The sequence below is a fragment of the Leuciscus leuciscus genome (genome assembly GCF_965113295.1).
Source record: "Leuciscus leuciscus genome assembly, chromosome: 2".
Classification (NCBI taxonomy): Eukaryota; Metazoa; Chordata; class Actinopteri; order Cypriniformes; family Leuciscidae; genus Leuciscus; species Leuciscus leuciscus.
Window position 1 is genome coordinate 48,184,964 of NC_138726.1, and position 23,815 is coordinate 48,208,778.

At 37.5% G+C, this 23,815-nt stretch overlaps 1 protein-coding gene across 4 annotated transcripts in view; it reads left to right on the top strand.

Moving 5' to 3' along the window:
- Window positions 1-23,815, top strand: part of syt7b (synaptotagmin VIIb) — a 134,031-nt gene that overhangs the window by 53,764 nt on the left and 56,452 nt on the right. For 3 of the 4 annotated variants that reach the window (XR_014201715.1, XM_082154505.1, XM_082154506.1), the window contains exons 3-5: window positions 8,447-8,538; window positions 14,331-14,465; window positions 21,990-22,136. Coding sequence is in view for 3 of the 4 variants with exons in the window: in XM_082154505.1 (XP_082010631.1) it covers window positions 8,447-8,538; window positions 14,331-14,465; window positions 21,990-22,136 (374 nt within the window). In the remaining variant the exon portion in view is untranslated. The remainder of the gene's footprint in view (window positions 1-8,446; window positions 8,539-14,330; window positions 14,466-21,989; window positions 22,137-23,815) is intronic. The other variant, XM_082154507.1, reaches the window with a different exon arrangement.

Here is a 23,815-nt window from a genome sequence, read left to right on the forward strand (position 1 = left end):
TATTTCAGTTAGTTGCAAAGGCAATACTTCTAATTTTAGTTTAAGTATTATCTATGTTTCTTATTTTTTTTATTTCATTTCAGCTTTATTTCAATTAACAAAAACAATTTTAATAGTTTTAGTTATAACATTAACAACACTGGCGTAATGTTCATGTTTCAAAAAGAAAAAAATCTGTAATAATTAGTTTTAATAAAAATCAACCTTGTGGAAATAAAAGTGCCTGTAGTAGAAAAAAAACACCCAATTATATTTTGCTTAAAGGAAATGATGATTGTTTTAGGACCATTAAGCATTGGTCTGGTATTAAGATGTGTTTTGGTCGATCAGATCACAAGTAGACGAGGGAGACACATTCCCGTTTACACCTGGTGTTTTAATCAGTCTCTTTTGTCCACTTTCAACCACTTCTGCCCTGATTTCTTCGAGGGGAGGGTCTATGGATGAGTAAATATATGGGCTTTTTCAGATCTAATAAAAAAGCTCACTCAATTTACATATGAACCAGAGATGACAAAAAAATACACGGAGAGCAGCGGCTTTCGTTTCTGCTCTGATAGACACAAGACCACGCCAAACACTGTGAGCACGTGTTTGAAATCAGAAATGGTGAGAGAAAATTGTGTTTGATAAGTTTTTCATCTTCAAACCAAACTTGCGTCTGTAGGCGGTCTTTTGCGGCTGTTCAAACACATTCTACCAAGTGACCATCTACACTATGAAAGCAATCCGGTCAAATTCATTTTCAACTACTTCTAGAAGTGGTCGAAAGTAGACATGCTCAAAACGTTTTTTACACCCGTATTTAGCGTCATCTACTTGTGAAATCAACAACTGGCCGAAGACTTGATGTGTTTTACTGCAGGTTTTAAAAACCCAGTCTCACACCCACTCTGAACATCTCTCCACACAACAATTAACACCCCCTACCCCCTCCCTCCTTCTGCTTCTCAGCCTGTACTTAAGATCTGTGAGGAGAATGTATGCTGGGTCTTCAGGAAACAGAAGATAAAGAAAGCCAAAGGCCCAGACGGTGCCTCACCAGCCTGTCTAAAAGCCTGTGCTGACCAGCTGTCATCAATCTTTAACAATTCACTGGAGCTGTGCAAAGTCCCCTCCTGCTTCAAACGCCCCACAATCATCCCTGTACCCAAGAAACCAAAAATCACAGGTCTAAATTACGACAGACCAGTTGCTTTGACGTCTGTGGTCATGAAGTCATTCGAGAGACTGGTGCTAGACCCTCTTCAGTTTGCTTATCGAGCAAACAGGTCCGTGGATGAAGCAGTCAACATGGGACTGCACTACATCCTGCAACATCTGGACAAACCGGGGACTTATGAAGAGATCCTGTTTGTGGACTTCAGCTCGGCTTTCAACACCATCAGCCCAGATATCCTCCTGACTAAACTAACCCAGCTCTTTGTACCCACCTCCATCTGTCAGTGGATCCACAGCTTTCTGACAGATAGGCAACGGCTAGTGAGAATGGGGAAATTCATGTCCAACACCTGTACAATTAGAACTGGCGCCCCCCAGGGCTGTGTGCTCTATGAATGAAATGTACTGCAAAAGTACCCTTTGTCAGGCTCCTGAAGTTTGCAGATAACACTATAGTTGGGGCGAATAACGACCTGGAGACTGCGACAAGACGGGAGGCCAGGGCGGATCAGGCTGTGCAGGCGACCAGGGCGGATCAGGCTGTGCAGGCGACCAGGGCGGATCAGGCTGTGCAGGCGACCAGGGCGGATCAGGCTGTGCAGGCGACCAGGGCGGATCAGGAGGAGACGACCCCTCAGGCGGCCAGGGAGGAGACGAACCTTCAGGAGGCCAGGGAGGAGACGAACCTTCAGGCGGCCAGGGAGGAGACGAACCTTCAGGCGGCCAGGGAGGAGACGAACCTTCAGGCGGCCTGGGCGGAGCAGATGGTTCAGGAAGCCAGGGAGGAGATGACCTTTCAGGCGGCCATGGCACAGGAACAGACACCGGCTCAGGGACAGACACCGGCTCAGGGACAGACAACGGCTCAGGGACAGACAACGGCTCAGGGACAGACAACGGCTCAGGCTCAGGAACAGACACCGGCTCAGGCTCAGGAACAGACACAGGCTCAGGCTCAGGAACACTATAGTTGGGGCAGACGGCCGTGAGAGAGCGGCACGAGGCCGGTGGCGTGATTGATGAGCGACACCTGCGCGACGTACCGGTCTCGTATCTCTCACGGAGGAGCGGAAGCATAAAGGAGGAGCGACGACAGTATATGTGACAGCAGTCGTCCGTGAATGGCTGCTGTCTATACTTTCATTTTGAATGTTCACCGGTTCCCGCCTCCTTCTTCCCACAACCTTGCTACATTGGTGCCGAAACCTGGGAAGGAGCAGGAACGCGCTGTCAAAGAGCCCTCGCCGCTGTGGGGAATCCGCGGTGCCATCGAGCATGGTGAGCAGAGTTCGTCGCCATGGACGCTCGAGGCGGTGCATGCGCTGGAGTGAGTTACCGGGGGGATGGACGAGCTCGCTGCCGGCCGCCCGGGTGCTGGAGAGACGGCTGCCGTCCGTGAGGGAGAGGAGGAGTCGCCGCTGTTCGCCGTGTGCCGGAGCCTGCTGTCATCCGCCATGATGGGGAGGAGCAGGGAACGGTGGACTCCTGCCGTTTGCCCATATCCGGAGGAGCCGTCGCCATCCACCAGGCGGCGGAGGAGTGTTGAGCCGTCCACGAGGGCTATCCAGCACCACCGCCAGGCACCGCGGAGAAGATCACCCAGCTGGCCGAGGACCAGATGGCAGTGTGTTGTGGGAAACGGACCAAGATTTATTTATTTTTTCCTCTCTCGTATCTGTCGCTCCTCATGCTTCCGTTTCCTTTTCTCTCGCCTCGTCTATCCATACCCCCAGGTGCCGCGGCCACCGTGACTGGGGGGGGGAGTGTAGACGCAGTCTCGTGGGTACCCCCCGGCCTGCGATGGGGGTATGTGGCGAGCAGGACGAGGTCGAGGGCCGTGATTACTGATGAACGACACCTGCACGACGCACCGGTCTCGTATCTCTCACGGAGGAGCGGAAGCATAAAGGAGGAGGGATGACAGTGGAGATCGAGAGAGGCCAGGCCAGGCCAGGATTTATGTTGTGTTTTGTTATATGTGTCAGCAGTTGTCCGTGAGTGGCTGCTGTCTTTACTTTCATTTTGTATTCGTTTATTAAAGTATTTGAATGTTTGCCGGTTCCCGCCTCCTTCTTCCCACAACATCTAACCTTGCTATAATAGTCATCGTCTACATCCACAATGGTGACTAGTCTGCATAAAGACAGGAAGCTGGTGCAGTCATAACAACCTGGAGCTGAACACACACACAACTGTGGAGATGATTGTGGACTTTTGGAGAAACCCCCCAAAACTTCCCCCAGAACGTTCTTGTATGACAGAAATGAGAATGTGCCTAATTGTAAATTGAAAATGTCACTATGCAAAATACTTAATTGTTCTACAGTAGGTTTCATTTTGTTTAAGCAAATTTTTTTTTATTTTTTTTTTATGAGATTCACCTTTTCTAACATCACCCATGAGTTCTTATGAACCAAACTCATTTTCAAACAGACTTTGACCATTGCATTAGGATTAATGTTGTTCTTACAATTAAAGCGGCTGTGGTCAGTCTTTTGATCAATAGCAGAAGAACAACAGATCCTTAATGAGTGAATACGCCGGGATACGTTATGTAAGACTGCACAGCGAGAGTCTCCCTTTATGTTTCTCATACCTCATACTGCCACGCCGCAGGGCTCACTAATGATTCATATGTTTTTTGCCCACAACACCCCACGCTTCTCTCTGCGCCGACAGACTGCGTGCTTTCTCCTTCTCCTCCCAAATAGATTTGACAGTGCTGGGTACTTTCGGGTCAAGACTACTTCTCCCTGTCTGATCCAGTTCTGACTGAACAGAGGGAAGCTGGAGAAGTTAATGCTTTGCTTGAAAGAACTCTGTTGAGAGAGATGAAAGATGTGTGTCATATGAGAACGAAAGTCTCACTGAAGTTGATTTCTTGTATCTGCTGAAATGATTTTACTCCATATTAAATGCTGTACAATCATACAGCCCTCCATCCATACTGCTTTCATCCATCCATCCTCCCTTGATCCATCCATGCCTTCATGGTTACTTAATTTTGGTTTGTGCTTATTATTTTTTATACGTCCATCCATCGTTCTATCTATTGTTTTATCCATCCATCCATTGTTCCATCTATTGTTTTATCCATCCATCCATTGTTCTATCTAACGTTCCATCCATCCATCCATCCATCATTCTATCTATAGTTACATCCATCCATCCATCATTCTATCTATCGTTCCATCCATCCATCCATCGTTCTATCTATTGTTCTATCATCCATCCATCCTTCTATGTTTTGTTCCATCCATCCATTCATATTGCTCTTTCCATCCATCCATCATTCTATCTATTTTTCCCTCGATCTATCCATCCATCCATCGTTCTGTGCATCCATTCCATCTTTCTATGTATTGTTCCATCCATCCATCCATCCATCCATTGTTCTATCCATCCATCCATTATTCTATCCATCATCCATCCATCCATCCATCCATCCATCCATATCGCTCCATCCATCCATCCATCCATTATTCTATCCATCCATCCATCCTTCTATCTATTGTTCCATCCATACCGTTCCATCCATCCATCCATCCATCCATCCATCGTTCTATCTATCCATCCATCCATCCATATCGCTCCATCCATCCATCCATCCATCCATCCATTATTCTATCCGTCCATCCATCCATCCATCCATCCATCCATCCATCCATCCATCCATCCATCCATCCTTCTATTTATTGTTCCATCCATACCATTCCATCCATCCATCCATCCATCCATTGTTCTATCCATCCATCCATCCATTGTTCTATCCATCCATCCATCCATCCATCCATCCATCCATCCATCCCATTCCATCCATCCATCCATCCATCCATCCATTGTTCTATCATCCATCCATATTGCTCCGTCCATCCATCCATTATTCTATCCATCCATCCATCCTTCTATCTATTGTTCCATCCATACCGTTCTATCATCCATCCATCCATCCATCCATCCATATCGCTCCATCCATCCATCCATTGTTCTATCATCCATCCATCCATTTCATGTATCATTTTATATATTACATTTATTTAGTTTTATATATTACAACAGTTTCATGTCCATCTTTTTTTTTTGTCTAACACTTTCTTTCTGTTGTGTCTGAGGGGAATAATTTTCCAATAGTAAATTGTGCGGATAAGATGAAGGTGAGAAGTGCAGATGTGGTGAAGGGAGATTTTCAGCTAAGAAGATCTGAGAATAAAGCACTCTTAACATGTGACAGACAGTGTGAGGGCCGAGTTGGACCTGTTGTGAGACTACCACCAAGAGACCACCTGTGAAAAATCTTCTTCCCTCCTCTATCATATTTCTCCTTTCTCATTCACCTTTTGTGATTGTAAATTCTTTTTGAAAACCTACCCCTTACTCTGCCTTTGCTGTTTCCCTTCCCTTTTTTCTTTCCCTTTGCTTATCTCTCTCATACTGCATACCTGTCAGAGATCTCATCTTAAACAAATCTGTGTGGGAGGATATGCAAGAAGTATGACTTATTAGCGGTTTGTGCTCAATATTTTTTTTTTGGGGGGGGGGGGGGGGGGGGGTTCTGTTTCAACCGAAACAGAAACAGAAACAGAACATTATTTATTGAGAAGTTTTTCTAAAAAATACATAAACCTGAGAATATGTAATAATCTCTAAAATTACCCTAATTTATGCAACAAAGATTTTACGTTTTTTAAGTTTAAGTAATTTTAAGATCTCATTGGGGTTATATTGTTCAATCTAACAGGCAAAATTCAACTGTACAGCCTGACAGATTCATTTTGTCTCTTTTAGCACAATCTTTAAACTTTAAAACAGTGTAGCCTGTGAAGTTGACCTGCGGTTTTAATGAACAGGATAATATGCATGAGACCAGTTATTCTACATTAATTTTAATTGTTCTCCATGTAAATGGACCTTACATCAGCTGAACTACATACGAATCAGTTTCCAGTTCTGCATGAACTTTTAACATTTCAAAAGGTCTTTCAAAGGAAGAACTGGTGAGTTACATCTCTTATGGATGTGTAACATAGTTTTGCATAATTTTAATTTAAGGATGTAGAATAAAGATTTAATAAGGTCAAAAAAAGGTCAGAAAACTTCTGTAAGTGTAATTCTTAGTACGTTTCATCTTAGTACGTTTCAATACGTTTCATCTTTCTCTGTAAATGAACCATAAACATGTTATCATACACCAAATGGGGTAGTTCAAGAGACATAACATTTGCATTCCAAATATTAATATTTAATTTATATACTGTATATTTCATTACTTTGAACAATTTTATGGGGTTTTACATTTTATGGGTTATGGTGGAAGATCAAGCTCTAATTTATTCAATATATGATATAGTCTATATATTTAAATTTGTTAATATTTATTTTTATAATTTTTTCTAATACATTTCTAATTTATTTATTAATATTCATCTTTAAACCAAGGTTATTCTAGTTAATTAAAAGTAAAATAATAAAAAAATGAAACATTTTAGTTTTTTAAAATAAATGTTAACTGAAATAAAATATATAAAAAACTTATTTAACTGCTCTTAACTTATTCTACTTTCTAATTTTCATTTTGTTTAACTTGATGTACTAAAATAACTAAAACTGAAATAAGAATTAACAACATATTTAAAAAATAATGAAAAATCACAAAAACATGAACTTTTAGATAAAAACCAACTAATTTAAAATGTTCACAAAAAATATAATAGTATCCCAGTGATGTTAACATAACATAAGAGAAACTGTATTTTACATCTCTGGAAAAAATTGGCATGATCAGTCATAATGAATGATGCAGTTGTTTGTTTTGTTGCAAAACCTCTCCTCTGTGACTGCAGAATTTATTTGACTAAATTCCTGGTCCTGTAATTCCGAATTCAAATTCTACACTAATTCCACATCCTGTGGGGCGTGGCACAAGTTCTAACTCATGTCTCCTGATGTAAATGAGTGCGCTTGCGTCGCAAGTCACAAGATGTTTGTACCTGTGTATGAACACAATTGTTTCGCTTCCTTTCTTTTGTTACTATTCATTACATCGGTAGACAGATCATGGCAGAGGAGCGATTGCATGTTGGCAGCTGCCGTAATTTAAATGCTTGAAACTGGCAGGCTATTGCTGTGCCCGGGCCAAGAAGCTGCTCTTTCTTCCTCCCGTTCGGATCATTTATCATCTCTTACACAACTGCTGGCGGCTGATGGCTTTCAGAGGACTTTGTAATGAATACTCCACCTGCAGAATCACTTTGAGATGGATCGGCCAATCAAGAGATGGTGGGGAGGAGTGCATCTTTGACAGACAGGAAATGATGTAATTAGCCTTTATGTAATTGCTTGAATCGATCAGTAGAGTTGTCTCAGTTGTCTGCCAATAGCACAACTGTTTGCATATGGTGTATTATTGATGCATATGAATGTTTTTTCAAGCTAAACTGTAGTCCTTTGGCTTGAATGTCCATTGAAAGGAAGCTTTTCAGTTTTAGGGCATTTATGGCATGCAAGTATGCATGTATGTTTGTGTGTTTACCAGGGTCAGAAATGAACTTGTTAAGTGGAATTGATTCCCAGTGGAGAATCAAAATCTATTTTTGTATCAACAAAACCTTTACACAGTAAATGCCCAACCTCGGCATATGTATTTACTGCAATTGTTGATTTTAATATTGTAATAATGGTTATCAATGTTAATTCATGGAATATACAAAGCATTGTGCAGTTTTTGCCCTCTTATCTTTAATTTAGGTGGCACTTTTGTACATTTTATAGGCATTTTTGCCCCAAGTGCCTGTTCATTTCCCACTCTTGTGTTTACACTCTCTTTGCCCACTTTTGCTTGTTTGTATTTGAGTCTCTGAATCTGTATCAGAGATGAATGTGCCCAAAAATGTCAACTTTTGCAACAAACTCAGATGTAGACTTTGGTTTGTGCTTTTGCTGATCCAATTCACTGTTTGCAGACTGACCGGCTCTTTCAACATCTTGAAAGCACATCTTATGCCTTCCGATCTATCAAAACAGCTTCTCTAATGTGTAAACACCCCGAGGGTCTCAGACTTGTCATTAATATCTGCGTAAAAATCCTCTATTTGGCTGTTGTTGGTGCGCATTAGCTCTATCAGTGCATCTATCATACTTTACTGGTTAATTAAACCGTGTAACTTGCAGCAATTGCACAGAATTTGCTGAAATATGCCACCTGACCAGATGATATCAGGCAATATTCTATTTCCCATCCATTTTTTGTTTTTCTCTTACATTTCTGTCTTTTTCTTTCTCTCTGAAGGGGATGAGGAATAAGCCGGGGGTGGAGACAGCGGGGACCCCAGACTCGGTGTCTGTGTCGGGGAGAGGCCGAGGAGAAAATAAAGCCATCAAGTAGGTGCCTCCTGCTGAGATTAACTATTGCAGTTAATGTCTTGTAATGAGTGGTAAACATTACTTTGAATGCTGAGTTGTATGTGCTGGACTCAGAATAAAACTAAAGGGTCTGTGTTCAGAATGGACTACTGCACACTGCAAAACAATTCTGTAATTTCATGCCAAGGTATTGAAAAAAGAAAAATCCAAGTCGTGACAACCGCATTTACAAAAATTCTATCCAGTTTGTACTGAACTGAACTAGTTGTTAATGGCATCATGAAACTATAGATGGCACTGGCTGATAGGTCCTTAACTCATCTTATCTAATCTGCTTGCAGTCACATCATTCTCTATAGGGCACAGCTGATTGGCTCCTGCTGTATCAGTAGCCAATGAGCTCGCTGCTCAACCTTCAAATACTGGTTAGCATTTGTTGTAGCAGTGCAGTGTGCTTTCAGAAACTTTGGTCATATCCATTACCATGCCAAACACTCTGAGAGTTGTCATGACAGAAATGTAAATATGCATCAGGGATGTCTCTTCTGTAGCTTATGTGTGTAGTGCTAGAAAATCACAGGGATGAGCCATGACTCATTCATGTTGCCATGTCTTGAGAGAAAAGAAGAAAAAAAACAGCACAAAAGAACAAGCCCTTAATAAACCAAGATAAATCCAAATGCTTCATATTGAAAATAAGACCAATATTGTGACTCGCATCTGCCCTCTTTAATAACTCTATATACTTGATCGTTTTATGAGCCAACCCCAAACAGCAAGCCTGAAAATGCTTATGATAAGTGGACATGGCAACACTTCATTACAGAACATAATGAGTCTTTGGTTACTGTAATATTGCTTTGGTCAAGAATAGCGGATGCCAAACATGCGCGACACTAATGTGACATTGCTAACTGTGTAAATGATATACATACTCTACATTTTTAGACATATTTCATAACCCATGCTCATTTGTAATTTATTCAGGAGTGTTAATTTATATTTCCAGTTTCAGAAGTGTTACATTCGATTCTCACACCAGCTGTGGTATTTGTCGTGGTCAATACTTTGGATAACACTGGCTTGCTGTTTGCAAACATCAGAAACCGAATATGTTCTCTTGTTCTGGCTAATGCCATTCTGCCATAATCATTGTATATACCATATGCTATGTCAATGTGCATACTTACATTTCACACACTGTGCAGCGATCACAATACGGCCTCTATATGGCAATGAATTTGACTTGACCTTATATTTTCAAAGCGACGAATGAAGCAGAATTTTTTATTTTCTCTTAAAAAAATAAAAATTTTCTAGACTCATTAGATTTTTTACGCAAAAGAACTATGCAAAATGCAAAAAAAGCTGTTTTTATTTCAGAAAATCTCTTAATTAATCATGTAATGTTGTGAAATTAGTTTACAAAAAAGTAGCATATTACCATTTGAAACATTTATTGTTGAGTATTTTAAATTGTTTCACATATTTTGTAAAAAAAAAGCAGTAAGAATACAGTGTATGAATTGCTTACTACCACTTATATAGGGTTGTGCAGTAAGCTGGTACAATACAAGTACTGCAGATTTAAAGTGGTTCATGTATTTTGGCTTATGGTGATAATTAGCTAATATCATTTATTAGTTTAGTCATTGGTGTGGAAAATTAGCTCAAAACGAAAATATGAATAATTTATGATAACTTGTTATAATTAATTATAAATATTTGGATCAGTTAATAGAATTAACATGATGTAGTTGAATTAATATTACAATCAATTGGTGGCCACAGAAAAATGACTCTTGCTGTGATCGTATCATTAAAGGGACGTTGATATACAAGCAGTGACCAGAACCAAAACTCACATGATTGTGCCCAAAAGTTGTATTTAACTAAATCATGAACATATATCTAATCTAAACAAACATGCACACAATCACGCATACATGGGTAAAATGGAAAGTGAATGAAACTGGAAACAGAAACAGGGGAAGGAAGCTGTGGAAAAGAGTCATTTAACCATCTGAACAGAGCCATCAGTTTCTTATTTCAAAGCACCTTGTTAACAAGGGGTCTACCGCTTATACTAAACCTCTGTTTAGTTAGTTAAATGCATGATACTTGCAATGCCTTTGCCATTGAACTAGCATCCGAATGCAGTCTCAGGAGAAAGTCTTGATGGTTCGGTAAGTCGATGGTGTTGAAGTTGCAATTTATATTTTCCACATTGAATGAAGAAATGATGATGATCTTGCAATGTTAGCCTGACTCAGTCATTGTCAATGAAGTTACAATAGTTGTAATTTGAGGCCTGTCCGGCTGTCAGTCTTTTCACACGAACAGCAACCAGAAGGAAGATCAAAAAGCTGAATAGAGAGGGTGCCCTTCAACTTCCACAGAGGTCACACCTCAGGGGCTCAGGGAGCCAATGATAACTTAAACTTTCTGAGGTAAAGCTTACGACCCTTTGTCTATGTGCATGGGGTTTTGCATATTTTACTAGAATGAGTGTTGATGGAGAAACCTTTAAAGATTCTTGTAATATTAATATGTTGCATAGGTATCAACATATTACATAAAGAAAATTAAAATAGAAATTCATAGATGCCAAACATGATGTAAGTGAGGTTACATTAAGTGGTTCTATCATAACACATGCATAAAATGGTATGCAATACAAAAACACTATAAAATACAGTAATAATCATGCACACAATGTCCTGGAGATATGCATGTTCATTCATAGAAGAGTTGCATATGCATTAATGGAAAGAAATCCTTTTTTTGGGCCTTATGTGTCTTTCCTATGGGGAAACTCTCCCCAATAGTGGTCGCCCGATATATATCACCAAGGCCCATAAAAATACTGTAATAGGATTGCAGAATCACAAAGTTGCCATTTTAAAGTATAAGCATGTTTATTTTAAAGATTTATTTTTGAAATTTATTTTCATAATTATTTCGCATTTATAAAATACTAATTAAAATAAATATAAATTGTATATATTGATATTATATCGGCCATCGGTCACCTTGCTCTCTAAGTTTTTGGCATCGGCCATCAAAAAACCAATATTGGTCGACCACTACTCCCCACATTCCTGTGAGGGGGTTGTAAAACCTTTTCTGCTGGTGACCATAGGCCAGGTTCTGCCTGGGTGTTAGTTGCTGTTCTGACACATAGTTTGCTTGTTGCGAGAGGGGGTTTGCTGAATTATTCATTAAATATAATGAATAATTGTGTGTCTGATTGGTCCAGACACTTCATTGGTTTAGTAAATTCCCATTACCTGAAAAGCAAATCCATCCTGCCTATTCAGTGGTCTACCTACCTACCATCTGTTCATATTGAGGTATCAATACCATTACTTCTACCAAAGCCAAAATATTAGTATCAGGCCAAGCCTAAACCTTATTTCATTCTGAACACAGCCAGTGATACTGAGCAAACCACTGGAATAACCTCAAAGCACTTTAAAAAAAATTGTATGTGTGTGTGAAATGATGGCTTTCACACACTTGACGATGTTTATCAGGTCAGCAGTATGAAGCTGGTCCACTTGGAGCACTTGCTCTGGTAACAACTGCAGCCTGAATATTAATCAGGCAGTGCTCTAATTAGACACCAATGTATCTCACAGCAGATGGATACTGTTTTTATATCAGTGCAAGAGGCCAGACTGCTAATCACCTGTGACCGCACAAGGGCACGGAGAGACAATCCGCTGCACATTTCATTGTGTTCTTCAGACTGCGAATGAGACATTAGATTTCTTTTCTTAAAGTAGGATTGGAACCCAATCATGGAACGGTTTGCATGCATCACACAATACTTAAGTGTATGTAAGTCTTAGTGCAATGTTAAAATAAAACAAGCAAAAAATTATTTTGAGAAAACTTATATAATCATAATGTAAAGGATGAAAAACAATGTAATGTTTTTCATAATGAAAGGAAATTGTTAAAAAATATTTAAATGATAATAATTTAATGTACCAATAACTTTTAACTACATGTAATAATAAAAAATTAAGAGCATTCAGGCATTTTGCATTATTTGCATTATATATAAAACTTTGTTCTCAAAATAATTTTTTTAAGTGGCACTAAAACACAATTTTTATATATTTTTTTATTTATATAAAAATATTTGATTGTTTATTTCTCCAAGTACCATTAGAGCAGCTTACAGCACCAGAAATGAGCCAATCAGTGAAAGGAAATTAGTTGCCAGAAATATGATGCAATATAGATTTGCTAATTTGCAGCATTAAAAGATCTGAAAAATAAGATTTAAATAATATATTATGTGAAAATTACTAAATAATTTAGTGCTTGACATTCATGTGTTTCTTATATGTATGTTTGCATGTGTCTTAATGTAACCCTCTGTGTGTGTCCTGGTAAACCCTACATTATGGGGACAAAATGTCCCCACAAAGACTGCAATGTCCAAAATCCTTGTCCTTGTAGGGACATTTTTGGTCCCTGTGAGGAAAACAGCTTATAAGTGATGTTTTTTTATTTATTTATTTTATTTAAAAATGCAGAAAGTTTTCTGTGATGGATAGGTTTAGTGTAAGGGTATAGAATATACAGTTTGTACAGTAAAAAAAAGCATTATGTCTATGGAAAGTCCCAATAAAACATGAAAACACCTTGTGTGTGTGTGTGTATGGTCCTGTAAACCCAACGTTGTGGGGACAAAATCTCCCCACAAGAATGGTAATACTAGAAATCTTTGAAAAACAGCTTATAAATCATACTAAATGTTGTTTTTTGAAAATGTAAAAATGAGTTTTCTGTGAGAGTTGGTTAGGGGAAAGAATATACAGCTTGTACAGTATAAAAATCAGTCTATGGAAAGTGAAAACGTTGGACCACCTCCAAAATGTTCAGAGTTCTATTATCATATTAAATGCCTGCATCAACCCAAATTAAATATTAAATGGTAGATTCATTTATAAGGCTTAGAGTTTTAATAGAGACCGATCCGACATTGTCAGAACAGATGAAACCACTAAACATCACAGCTCACCGACTGGCAGTGTCACAGGCCAGTCCGTTTGAAAATATACTTCATTTCTTAACTTCTTTCTGATGTGGATATCCTGGACCTGGAATTCAGAAAAGTGTGCTTTTAGAGTTTTTTTTTTTTTAATCCATGATACATTTAATTTGTTTTGAATTATCTTATCTTGTGGTTTGCAGCCATCCAAGTAAAAATCTGAAATGAGATGAAGTACCTTTCATTTGCTGGATTAAGTTTTGCTTAACTTACATAAAACAACTATATACTGATATATATCATTACAATATGATTTCGATCATGCCACCCACCGTTAATTAGATGCCTTACCTCTGATATGATTTTTTCTGTCTTGCTTCTGTTGTTCTTATAGTGATTAGAAGTTTGTTGCTACAGTAGGTTATAAAAGACTATCATCTGTGAGTCAGAGCGAATGTAATGACAGCACAGAATACATATGACTTTGTGCATGATATCCATCTCAAAAGCCCTTTAATCTCACCCTCAGAGCTATTTTTACATCATCTCTTCAGTTCAGAATTCTTTTACTTTTTCAAGACTTTATGCCACTTAAAAACACAGGAGCTCTGGAACGATGTTAGACAAGAGAAACCTTTCCTAAAAAGTCTCTCAGTGACTGAATCTTTCCACTCTGCCAGTTACTGTAGTTTTACACCAGTGTTTTCTCTCTCTCTCTGGGCTGTCTGTCTATCTGAACTCTGTTATTCCCCTCAGTTTGACTCATTGTGGCTCTTTCTCCTGTCTTTCTCTTTGGCTGCAGTGATCTAGACAGGGACTTTTGGAATAACAACGACAGCAGTTCTGTGCAGCAGCGCTGGAGCTCCTATCCACCCAAGGAGTTCATCCTCAACATGTCCCCCTACACCCCTTATGGAGACCCTCGCCTCACGCCCAAGTGAGTCTTGGTAACGGCTGGTAAGGGACCCCTTCTCTCTGTGCAGGGCTGTACTGAAAGGGGAAGTCCATTCAATCCTCTCTATACGCTGATTTCACGCAGCCGTTATTTTGAAATCGAAAGCGAGGCTCCGGTGGGAAGAAAACCGGAAGCGTCGCCTTTAATCACAGGAGAGTCGTGAATGCGATGGCGTATTGTTGTGTTTAATGATGTTGTGTCAATTCTAAAAATGTACAAACATTTCTTTCATACTTTAGACTATATACAGTGAAATTCATTTAGAAATAAAATAATTTTTTTATATATAATTCAGAATGTAAAAAACGAAGCAGGAATGAACTATATACATATCTTATATTGGATATTAACATCCAATAGTGTAAATCGCGGCAGCAGCTTCAGGTTGGTAATCCAAGGCATTGTTGTTTATCTTTACTTCCGGGGTTCTTCCCACCGGAGCCTCACTTTCGATTTCAAAATGGCGGCTGCGTGAAATCAGCGTATTGTCTTCCATTTTAGCGATCCTCTTACAGGGACTTATCTGTGTCTCATGAAACCCATCAAATGTCACAAAACAATGTCCGTGATCATTTTTTTTATAAATTATATTATGTATAAATAATACATCATAAATATTATTATTTTGTGTGTGTGTATATATATATATATATATACACACACACAATGATAATATTTATAATATTATATTATACAGTATACATATATATCTGTAGAAATGATAAAATTACAGTTTTGCATAACAGTAATGAACATTTGTATAGAAAATTTAATTCATTGTGAATGTCCTAATGGTATATAAAAGGCGTTATTTTTTTAAGACAGAAAAAGTTGTTGACTTGCTTTAAACATCTTACTACTTTAAGGTCAATTTGCATGACCCACAAAGCACACCAAAAGGCAAGCCATATTTCCCACTGACCCCATCTGTAAGAGCTATGTCTAGGGCAGTCCTTGTCATTTTCTATGGCTTTTTATCATTCAGCGTACAACACAATCCAGACTGAAACGAGATGAAATGTCCAATCTTTAGGTCAACCCATCACTCTCAGCGAAACATGGATTGAGTTCCACAGAGGGTAGTGGGGTTCGCTTCAGTCTGCCGTTTCCTTGTAAATTAATTGCTTAATTGAAGTCATTATCTTCGAGGGAAAGTAGTCTTTCTGGATTAATTCCCAGGATAAATCAGAATCTAATTGATAGGAGACAGATACAGACTTTAGGTCCCTGCACTTCTCATCCACATGGTGATAATTACAGTCTACATTCCCTCCCACAAACACACACTCATAACATCAGTGTGTGTTCACATATATATGATCCGTAAGATGTCTATTCAGTCATCCACTAAATAATTATTATAAATTTTTTTCCTGGCCCCTCTTTACCATATAATGAAAGTTGGTGGTGGTACCATAAAAGCTGTCTATATGACTACTATATGCTATAAATGGCATGTGCCATAATCTATAAGTCATGCATATGTGGATAAAAAAACGGCTGGCAGTTTTCTGCACTGATTTTAGCGAACTTTGTGATAGATATACATTCCCATTCTGTGAATTTTTCTGCAGCACAGATTCAATGTGGGATTTCCGCGCTTCCACCGCTCTCAAATTTCATTCGCAAATTTAATTTTGGATCCCGTGACGGATCTTGATGTGGCAAGTTTGAAAAACACATCTGCAAATTAAGTTTGAGAGCTGCGATGGGAAGATTAACGATTTAAAGTTTGGTCTGTTCCTCACACAACGCTATCATGTGACTTCAGAAGGCTTTGAATATAGCACATGAGTCATACTGTATGCACTACTGTACAATAAATAGAGTCTTTAAACAAAATAAGAGTTAATGAGAACAAAATAGTATTTTTTTGAGGTGAACTGTTCCATTAAAGGACTGATGGATCGGTAAAACACTTCTCCAACCCCCTGTTCTCTACAGCCCTGCCAGCAGCACCAATGTTTCTAAATGCTAACATTTCACCTCCAGCCCATGGATGGTCTCCATGGAGACGGACAACCCTCAAAAACCTCTGACCTTTGACCTGAAAGGTTTAGATGCATTCAAGAATCTAGTCCTGATTGAAGTTGAGGGTTGACCGTTAGCTCTTCTGCTGTGTTGCTGTGTTTTTTGTGCCTTTTTATATGGTAGTTGTTGTGTTTCGTCTCTCCAGTCACCTGTAACTTCCCCTTTGTAGTTTGAGTCTCAGTATGTACCCGTGTGACACAGTTTCAGGAGTTTACAACAAAACATCTTCACATTTGAGATCTGCTTCTGATGGCTTCTTTAATTTAAATTTTTACCAGTTTTTCATTATTCTTTTCATAGTTCTTGTTTAAGAGATATAATTTATTTTACAGGACATCTTACTTATTATAGTCATCTTATATTTACTTAATTTTAACCATATAAAATAAATGAGTAGAAGCATTTCCGTGTCTATTATTATGCTCTTTTGTACTTAAAGGTGCATTCACACTGACAGTGAATATATATGTACTATATATATGCAGTACAGGCCAAAAGTTTGGACACATTACTATTTTTAATGTTTTTGAAAGAATTTTCTTCTGCTCATCAAGCCTGCATTTATTTGATCAAAAATACAGAAAAAAATGTAATATTGTGATATATTATTACAATTAAAAATAATTGGTTTTCAATTTATTATACTTTAAATTATCATTTATTTCTGTGATGCAAAGCTGAATTTTCAGGATCATTACTCAAGTCTATCACATGATCCTTTAAAAATCATTCTAATATGATGATTCATTATCAAAGTTGGAAACAGTTCTGCTGCATAATATTTTTTCATAACCTGTGATACTTTTTTAGGATACTTTGATGAATAAAAAGAAAAAAGAAAAAAAAAGAAAAATATAAATCTTTTGTAACAACAATATACATTGTACAACAATAATTTTTTTTCTTTCTTTTTTTGAAATAAATCAATACTTTTATTCACCAAGGATGTATTAAATTGATAAGAAGTGATAGTAAAGAAGATTTATATTATTAGAAAATATTTTTTTTTTTTTTGAATAAATACAGTTCTTTTTAACCTTTTATTCATCAAATATATTAGGCAGCAGAACTGTTTCCAACACTCATAATAAATCAGAATATTAGAATGATTTCTAAAGGATCATGTGATAGACTGGATGTCACATGTGACACTGAAGACTGGAGTAATGATCCTGAAAATTCAGCTTTGCATCACAGAAATAAATGATAATTATATAATAAATTGAAAACCAATTATTTAAAATTTTAATAATATATCACAATATAAAAAAAAATTCTGTATTTTCGATCAAATAAATGCAGGCTTGATGAGCAGAAGAAACTTCTTTCAAAAACATAAAAAATAGTAATGTGTCGACCAGTCACTGCAAATCGCTGCCAGTGTGAACACCTGTAATAAGGAGATCTTTAAAGACTATAGAATAAAAAGTGACAAGATTAAGAGACACTACTTACAGCAGTCAGCAACCTTGTCATCTGCTTTAACAAATGTCAAGGCCCTTCTGTTCCTGTCCACCCCCTGAGGTTGATGCACAAATGTTGCGTTATGGGTCATCTGTGTCTTAAGTGGCTGTCGTCGATCTGTTGCCGTCTATGCTAGTCACGACACCTGTGTTTGAAGTGTTAACCTTTAGTCTGTCTCTGTCGTCGCTGTGTAATCAGTTCTTCTGTTACTGGACTGTCCAGATTTAGTGAACGTCAGTCCCTGTCTCACTTGAAGGGAAAGCAAGAATGATTAATACATGATGGGAAACCCAATATGATCTGGTGGCCTTATACAGTGTGTACTGATAGAAATGAATGATTTCAAAATATGTATGTGATCAAATGTAGTATTTTCCCAGGTAACACTTTACTTGAAGGGGTGTGCATAAGACTGACATGACACCTTCATAATCATGACATGACACATGTCATATGAAGGAGGTTTTATGCATGTTTATGACAACTGTCAATAAGTGTCATTCGCTCAATTATGACATTTTTTATGCAAATATGACATTGTTTGAGATGTCTTTGTTATGACAACTTGACATAAACCAATACATCATAACCTGTCAGTGTCTTTGTCATGACAACTTAACATAATCCAATTCATCATAACCTGTCATAAATGTGTCATAAACATGACATAGCAGATTAATTATCAAACTTAAGAAACTACTTAGCTTTATGGGTTAACATTACATTAAACTGTCATGTGGTTGGTTTTGACATTGGCTGTCATGAGGCCATTATAACTGAATATATTTCTGACCACTTTTTTTTCCCAGTATTCCTGTATTCCAGTATTAGTAATAAAATAATTTGACAGTATTAACACTTAATGACATTTTAATGATAAAAATGTTATTCGTATCACTGTAGTTGAGGTCAACAAAAATATTCATGACACTGTTATAAAATAATTTGACAGAGTATTAACACGTAATTACACTTTAATGACAAATTAAATTTGTACCACTGGAAAAAAAAAGTGGTCAGAAATATAATGTAATGTTAACCCATAAAGCCAAGTAGTTTCTTAAGTTTGATGATTGATCTGCTATGCCATGTTTATGACAGGTTATGTTGTCTTGGTAATTTCAAGTTGCCATGAAAAAGACACTGACAGGTTATGATTTGTTGGTTTATGTCAAGTTGCCATGAAAAAGACACTGACAGGTTATGATTTGTTGGTTTATGTCAAGTTGCCATGAAAAAGACACTGACAGGTTATGATTTGTTGGTTTATGTCAAGTTGTCATGACAAAGACACTGACAGGTTATGATGTATTAGTTTATGTCAAGTTGTCATGACAAAGACATCTCAAACAATGTCATATTTGCATAAAAAATATCATAATTGAGCGAATGACACTTATTGACAGTTGTCATAAACATGCATAAAACCTCCTTCATATTTTTAATATGATTATGAAGGTGTCATGTCAGTCTTATGCACACCCCTTCAAGTAAAGTGTTACCTTTTCCCAATTATACATACACTACCTTTCAAACGTTTGGGGTAGGAAAGATTTTTTAATATTTTCTTCTGCTCACCAAGGCTGCATTTATTTGAACAAGTAAAAACAGAAAAAATGTGTTATAGAGTTTCAATTTAAAATAATAATTTTCTATTTTTTATACATTTGAAAATGTAATTTATTCCGGTGATTCAAAGCTGAATTTTCAGCATCATTATTACAGTCTTCAGTTACATGATCCTTCAGAAATCATTATAATATGCTGATTTGCTGCTCAAGAAACATTTCTTATTATTATCAATGTTGAAAACAGTTGTGCTGCTTCATATGCTTCATAAACTGTGAGACATTTTTCCAGGATTCCTTGATGAATAGACAGCTCAAAAGAACCACATTTATTTTACTGTCACTTTTGATCAATTAAATGCATCCTTGTTGAATCTTATTGACTCCGAACTTTTGAATAATAGTGTGCAAGTGATTTGAATATCATGTAGAAGTGGGGCTGCACGATTTGGTAAAAACATAATCGTATTGCAATTATTTTGACAAGTACTGTGATTTGAAAGCCAAAAGAAAAGGGTATAAAATGTCATGAAACAGCAGCTCTCATGTTAAACAGCACGTGCAGAAACTGCAAACCAGCGCACAAAGGATTTTGTCTGTAAATTAAGCTGTGTATTAAACACGCTCTGCTGATGATAGAGTGAATTACTCTTCACGCTGAACTTCTCTTCTTCTCTCGTTCAGTTGACCCAAAAGTGCAGTGAATGAAATCCAACTCAGCTTTCTTAGAATTCACACAGCTTTATGCTGGAAAAACATCTTAAACCAGCCTAAGCCGGTTAGTCAGGTCTGTTGCAAGGTTTTAAAAGGGTTTTGCTTCTCAGAAATGTCAGGCTAGCAGACCAGCTGGCCGCCCGTCTTAGCTCTGCATTATTTTAGTGTTTTTTTTCCCACTATTGTAGTATTTATTAATATTTTGAATTAGATTTTGTTATATTTTCATATTAGTTTTAAGTTTTAGTCATTTTGTTATGTGATTTGTCATTTGTATCCATCCTATTTCACTTTATTTTTATTTCAGTTTTAGTCTTTAACTTTAACGAGAATTATATATATGAAAACATTTTTGATAATGAAAAAAAATTATTGTATATAAAAAGAAAATATGTTTAATAGTTTTAGTTGTACTTAACAATAACACTGGCTTATCTACAGTGTGCTGGGAGCTTAAACCAGATAAGACCAGCAAACTTAGTGTCACAAACTGCACTGAGAAAAGAAGGTTGAGGATCCAAATGCAGTATTTATTGGACAGGGTAATCCAAATCCAGGCAAGGGTCACACACAAACAAGCAATCCAAACAAAGGGCTGAGGCAAGGAGAGAAATCCGAGGGAACAGGCAGAGAATCAAGGTAACCAGGACACAAACACGCTCAGAATTGCAGTACAAACACTAAACAAGACTTAGCAGGGAATGAGTGTGAAAACCAGGCTTATATGGGGTGAGCTAAACAAGGTAATGACACACAGGTGAATGTAATCATGGCTGATTAGTCTGGGAAAAGGATTATGGGAAATGTAGTTTGTGGATGTGTGGTGATTGTCCGGGTTGGAGTGCCCCCTGATGGTTATCCCGTGCACTCTCACTGGTGATCGTTACACTTAGGCTGGTTTACATGTTTGTATAGGGCAGTCCCTACACAGAGACTAATAAATACTAACTAATAAATAATACAAATTTCATACAGTAAAACTGGAGTAGTACACAATTATAAAACTTTTCATCCTTGCTCATGCATATAATTACCTATTCATAAAATCATGAGAGTCATAGTAGTCCTACCTGATTCACTAAAAGTCTGGATGTTGGTAAAAAGGCTTTTACTATAGTAAGACTGCCGCTTGCAGTCATTTGGCAGAGGCTTGGTCTTAAAGCGGTCCTTTTATGGGGCCACTTTTAGTGTTTCTAAATAGCTAAACTATATTCTGTTCTATAATTTATTAAATTGTAGCCCAAATCGTGCAGCACTATATAGAACACTGAGGTGTACAATATTTTTCATTTTCTTTCAGATCAAGAAAAATAGAAATTTTAATCAAATTCTCACCCTGCAATTTATTTGGCTTCTTGCAGGGACAGTCTACATAAATATTACTTTTCTTAAGTGTGTGATAGCAAACATAGGATGCAATTCCAACAACACCTGCCTTCTTTTAACTGTCCGCCCATGTTCCCTGTAAATCAGACCCATCTGCTTGCTCTCTCAGCACCCGAGCGTCTGCCCCCTTCAGACCCCTACCGTCTAGGTTCCCGTTACACCTGCTTGCTTTACAGCTGGGACTCGAGCGGGTTTGTTTTCTACCACTGTTCCTTATTGCTCTGCCCGAAGGGTTCTGAACAATCTGTTCCTCTTCCTTCTGTCTGAATCTTTCGTTCTTCTTCAAACTCTCCTGTCGTTTCCGTTCTTGCATATCTCCTTATCTCTCTCTTCCCTCTTTCAGTGGATCGCTGGAGAAGGGGGAGGTGGGTGGGGGGGCAGTGGGGGGTCCCAGTCGCAGTGACAGCTGCATAGGCGCAGGGACCAGCAAGTCCGGGAGGTGGCAAACTGTCCAGAGCCACCTGCACTCCGGCGGCTTGAGACCCAACAAGTGAGTGTCAGAGGATGACTTCTTTTCCTTTTGAGAAGTTTGGGGCAAGAACCAGCATGATGGTTTAGTTAAATGTTGATGTTTTGGGGGAGTGAACTATTCTTTTGTCATTTTGAAGAGATTTTACCATGCTCTTTTCCATACGACCGTGACCACGACCGTCAAGGACAAAAAAGCACCATAAAAGTCACCCATAGTCTTAAGATTAGTTGACATATTTCGCAGGTTAAATGAAATGTCATTGGCTTGCACATGTTTTGTGCACTATACCCTTCAAAAGTTTGAGGCCAGTAAGATGGTTTTGAAAGAAGTCTCTTCTGCTCACCAAGACACTATTTAAAACTGTAATATTGTGAAATATTTTTGCAATTTAAAATAACTGTTTATAAAATGTTATTTATTCCAGTGGAGCAAAGCTGAATTTTCAGCTTCATTACTCCAGTCTTCAGTCACATGATCCTTCAGAAATCATTCTAATATTCTGATTTACTGCTCAAGATTATTATTATCAATGTTGAAAAGTTTTTTTTTTCTGATTTCTTCAGGATTCTTTTATTAACAAAAAGGTTAAATGATTAACATGCATGTTAAATAGAAATCTTGCTGATAAAAAAAAAATCATTTCCTTTCAAAAATTTTTTTTTTACTGACCCCAAACTTAGTGTATGTGAATGATATGTGTGCGAGTGAACAATGACAGAATTCCTATTCCTTTAAATAGCAAGCATTTGCTTGTAAATGCATGCAGTTAAATTTTTTTACTAAACATTAGTTTAGAATAGCAGGTAAATTCATTGATCAAGTACATATATGGAATAAACCCTGTTAATTGGAGATGCATTGAGTTTTGGAAAACATCAGTGGTACAATAATATAAAGTAATAATAGTAATAATTGTTGTTGGTATATACAAATATCATTTTTTCAGTCTTTTTTCAGTTTCACATCACACCATTAAAAATAGTTTATTGTTTGACACAGTAAATCAATGTCAGTTTTAAAATAATAGACCAATCAGATGAATTTTGGGTTGTGATGATTACATTTCTAGATGTTTAATTGTTTATATTAGCGACAGTGTAGGAGAGATGCTCCTATAGACATTCTTTCTGTTCATTTGCATTACGCTCCTGTTAGGCTAGCTGTTTTTGAGCTGTGTGAATGTGATGACATTTATGACATCAAGCTGTCAATCATACCTTTCAAGAAATTAACCATATTTGATTGTTTTCAATGCAAGCTGAATGGGGGTTTTATCAAGTTTAGGACTGACAGATATGATAGCCCCGTCATAAAGAAAATTATGTTATGATGTCAGATGTTTCACAAAAATGATTATTATTCATTTATTTTGCATTAGTGTGCAGGTAGGAAGTATCAGTTTTATATTTCTAAATATTCCTTTAGCAAATATAGTAATTAAAAGCACATTAAAACAATATTATATTCACAATGTTGCTTCATTTGATCTGCCGCATAATCATCATCTCGCCCAGGCCTAATGTGATGTCAAGTGGGCTTTTTTGTGTGATCATCAGCATTTTAAAAATGGAGACACCTGAAATTTAGAACATTTTGTTTCACTGATGAATGACTCTTAAAATCATTTGCTTACTTTGTTCTTTTCTATTTAGTCGCATATCTTTCAGTCCTCCAAAGCTGTTTCTCTCATTTCATGT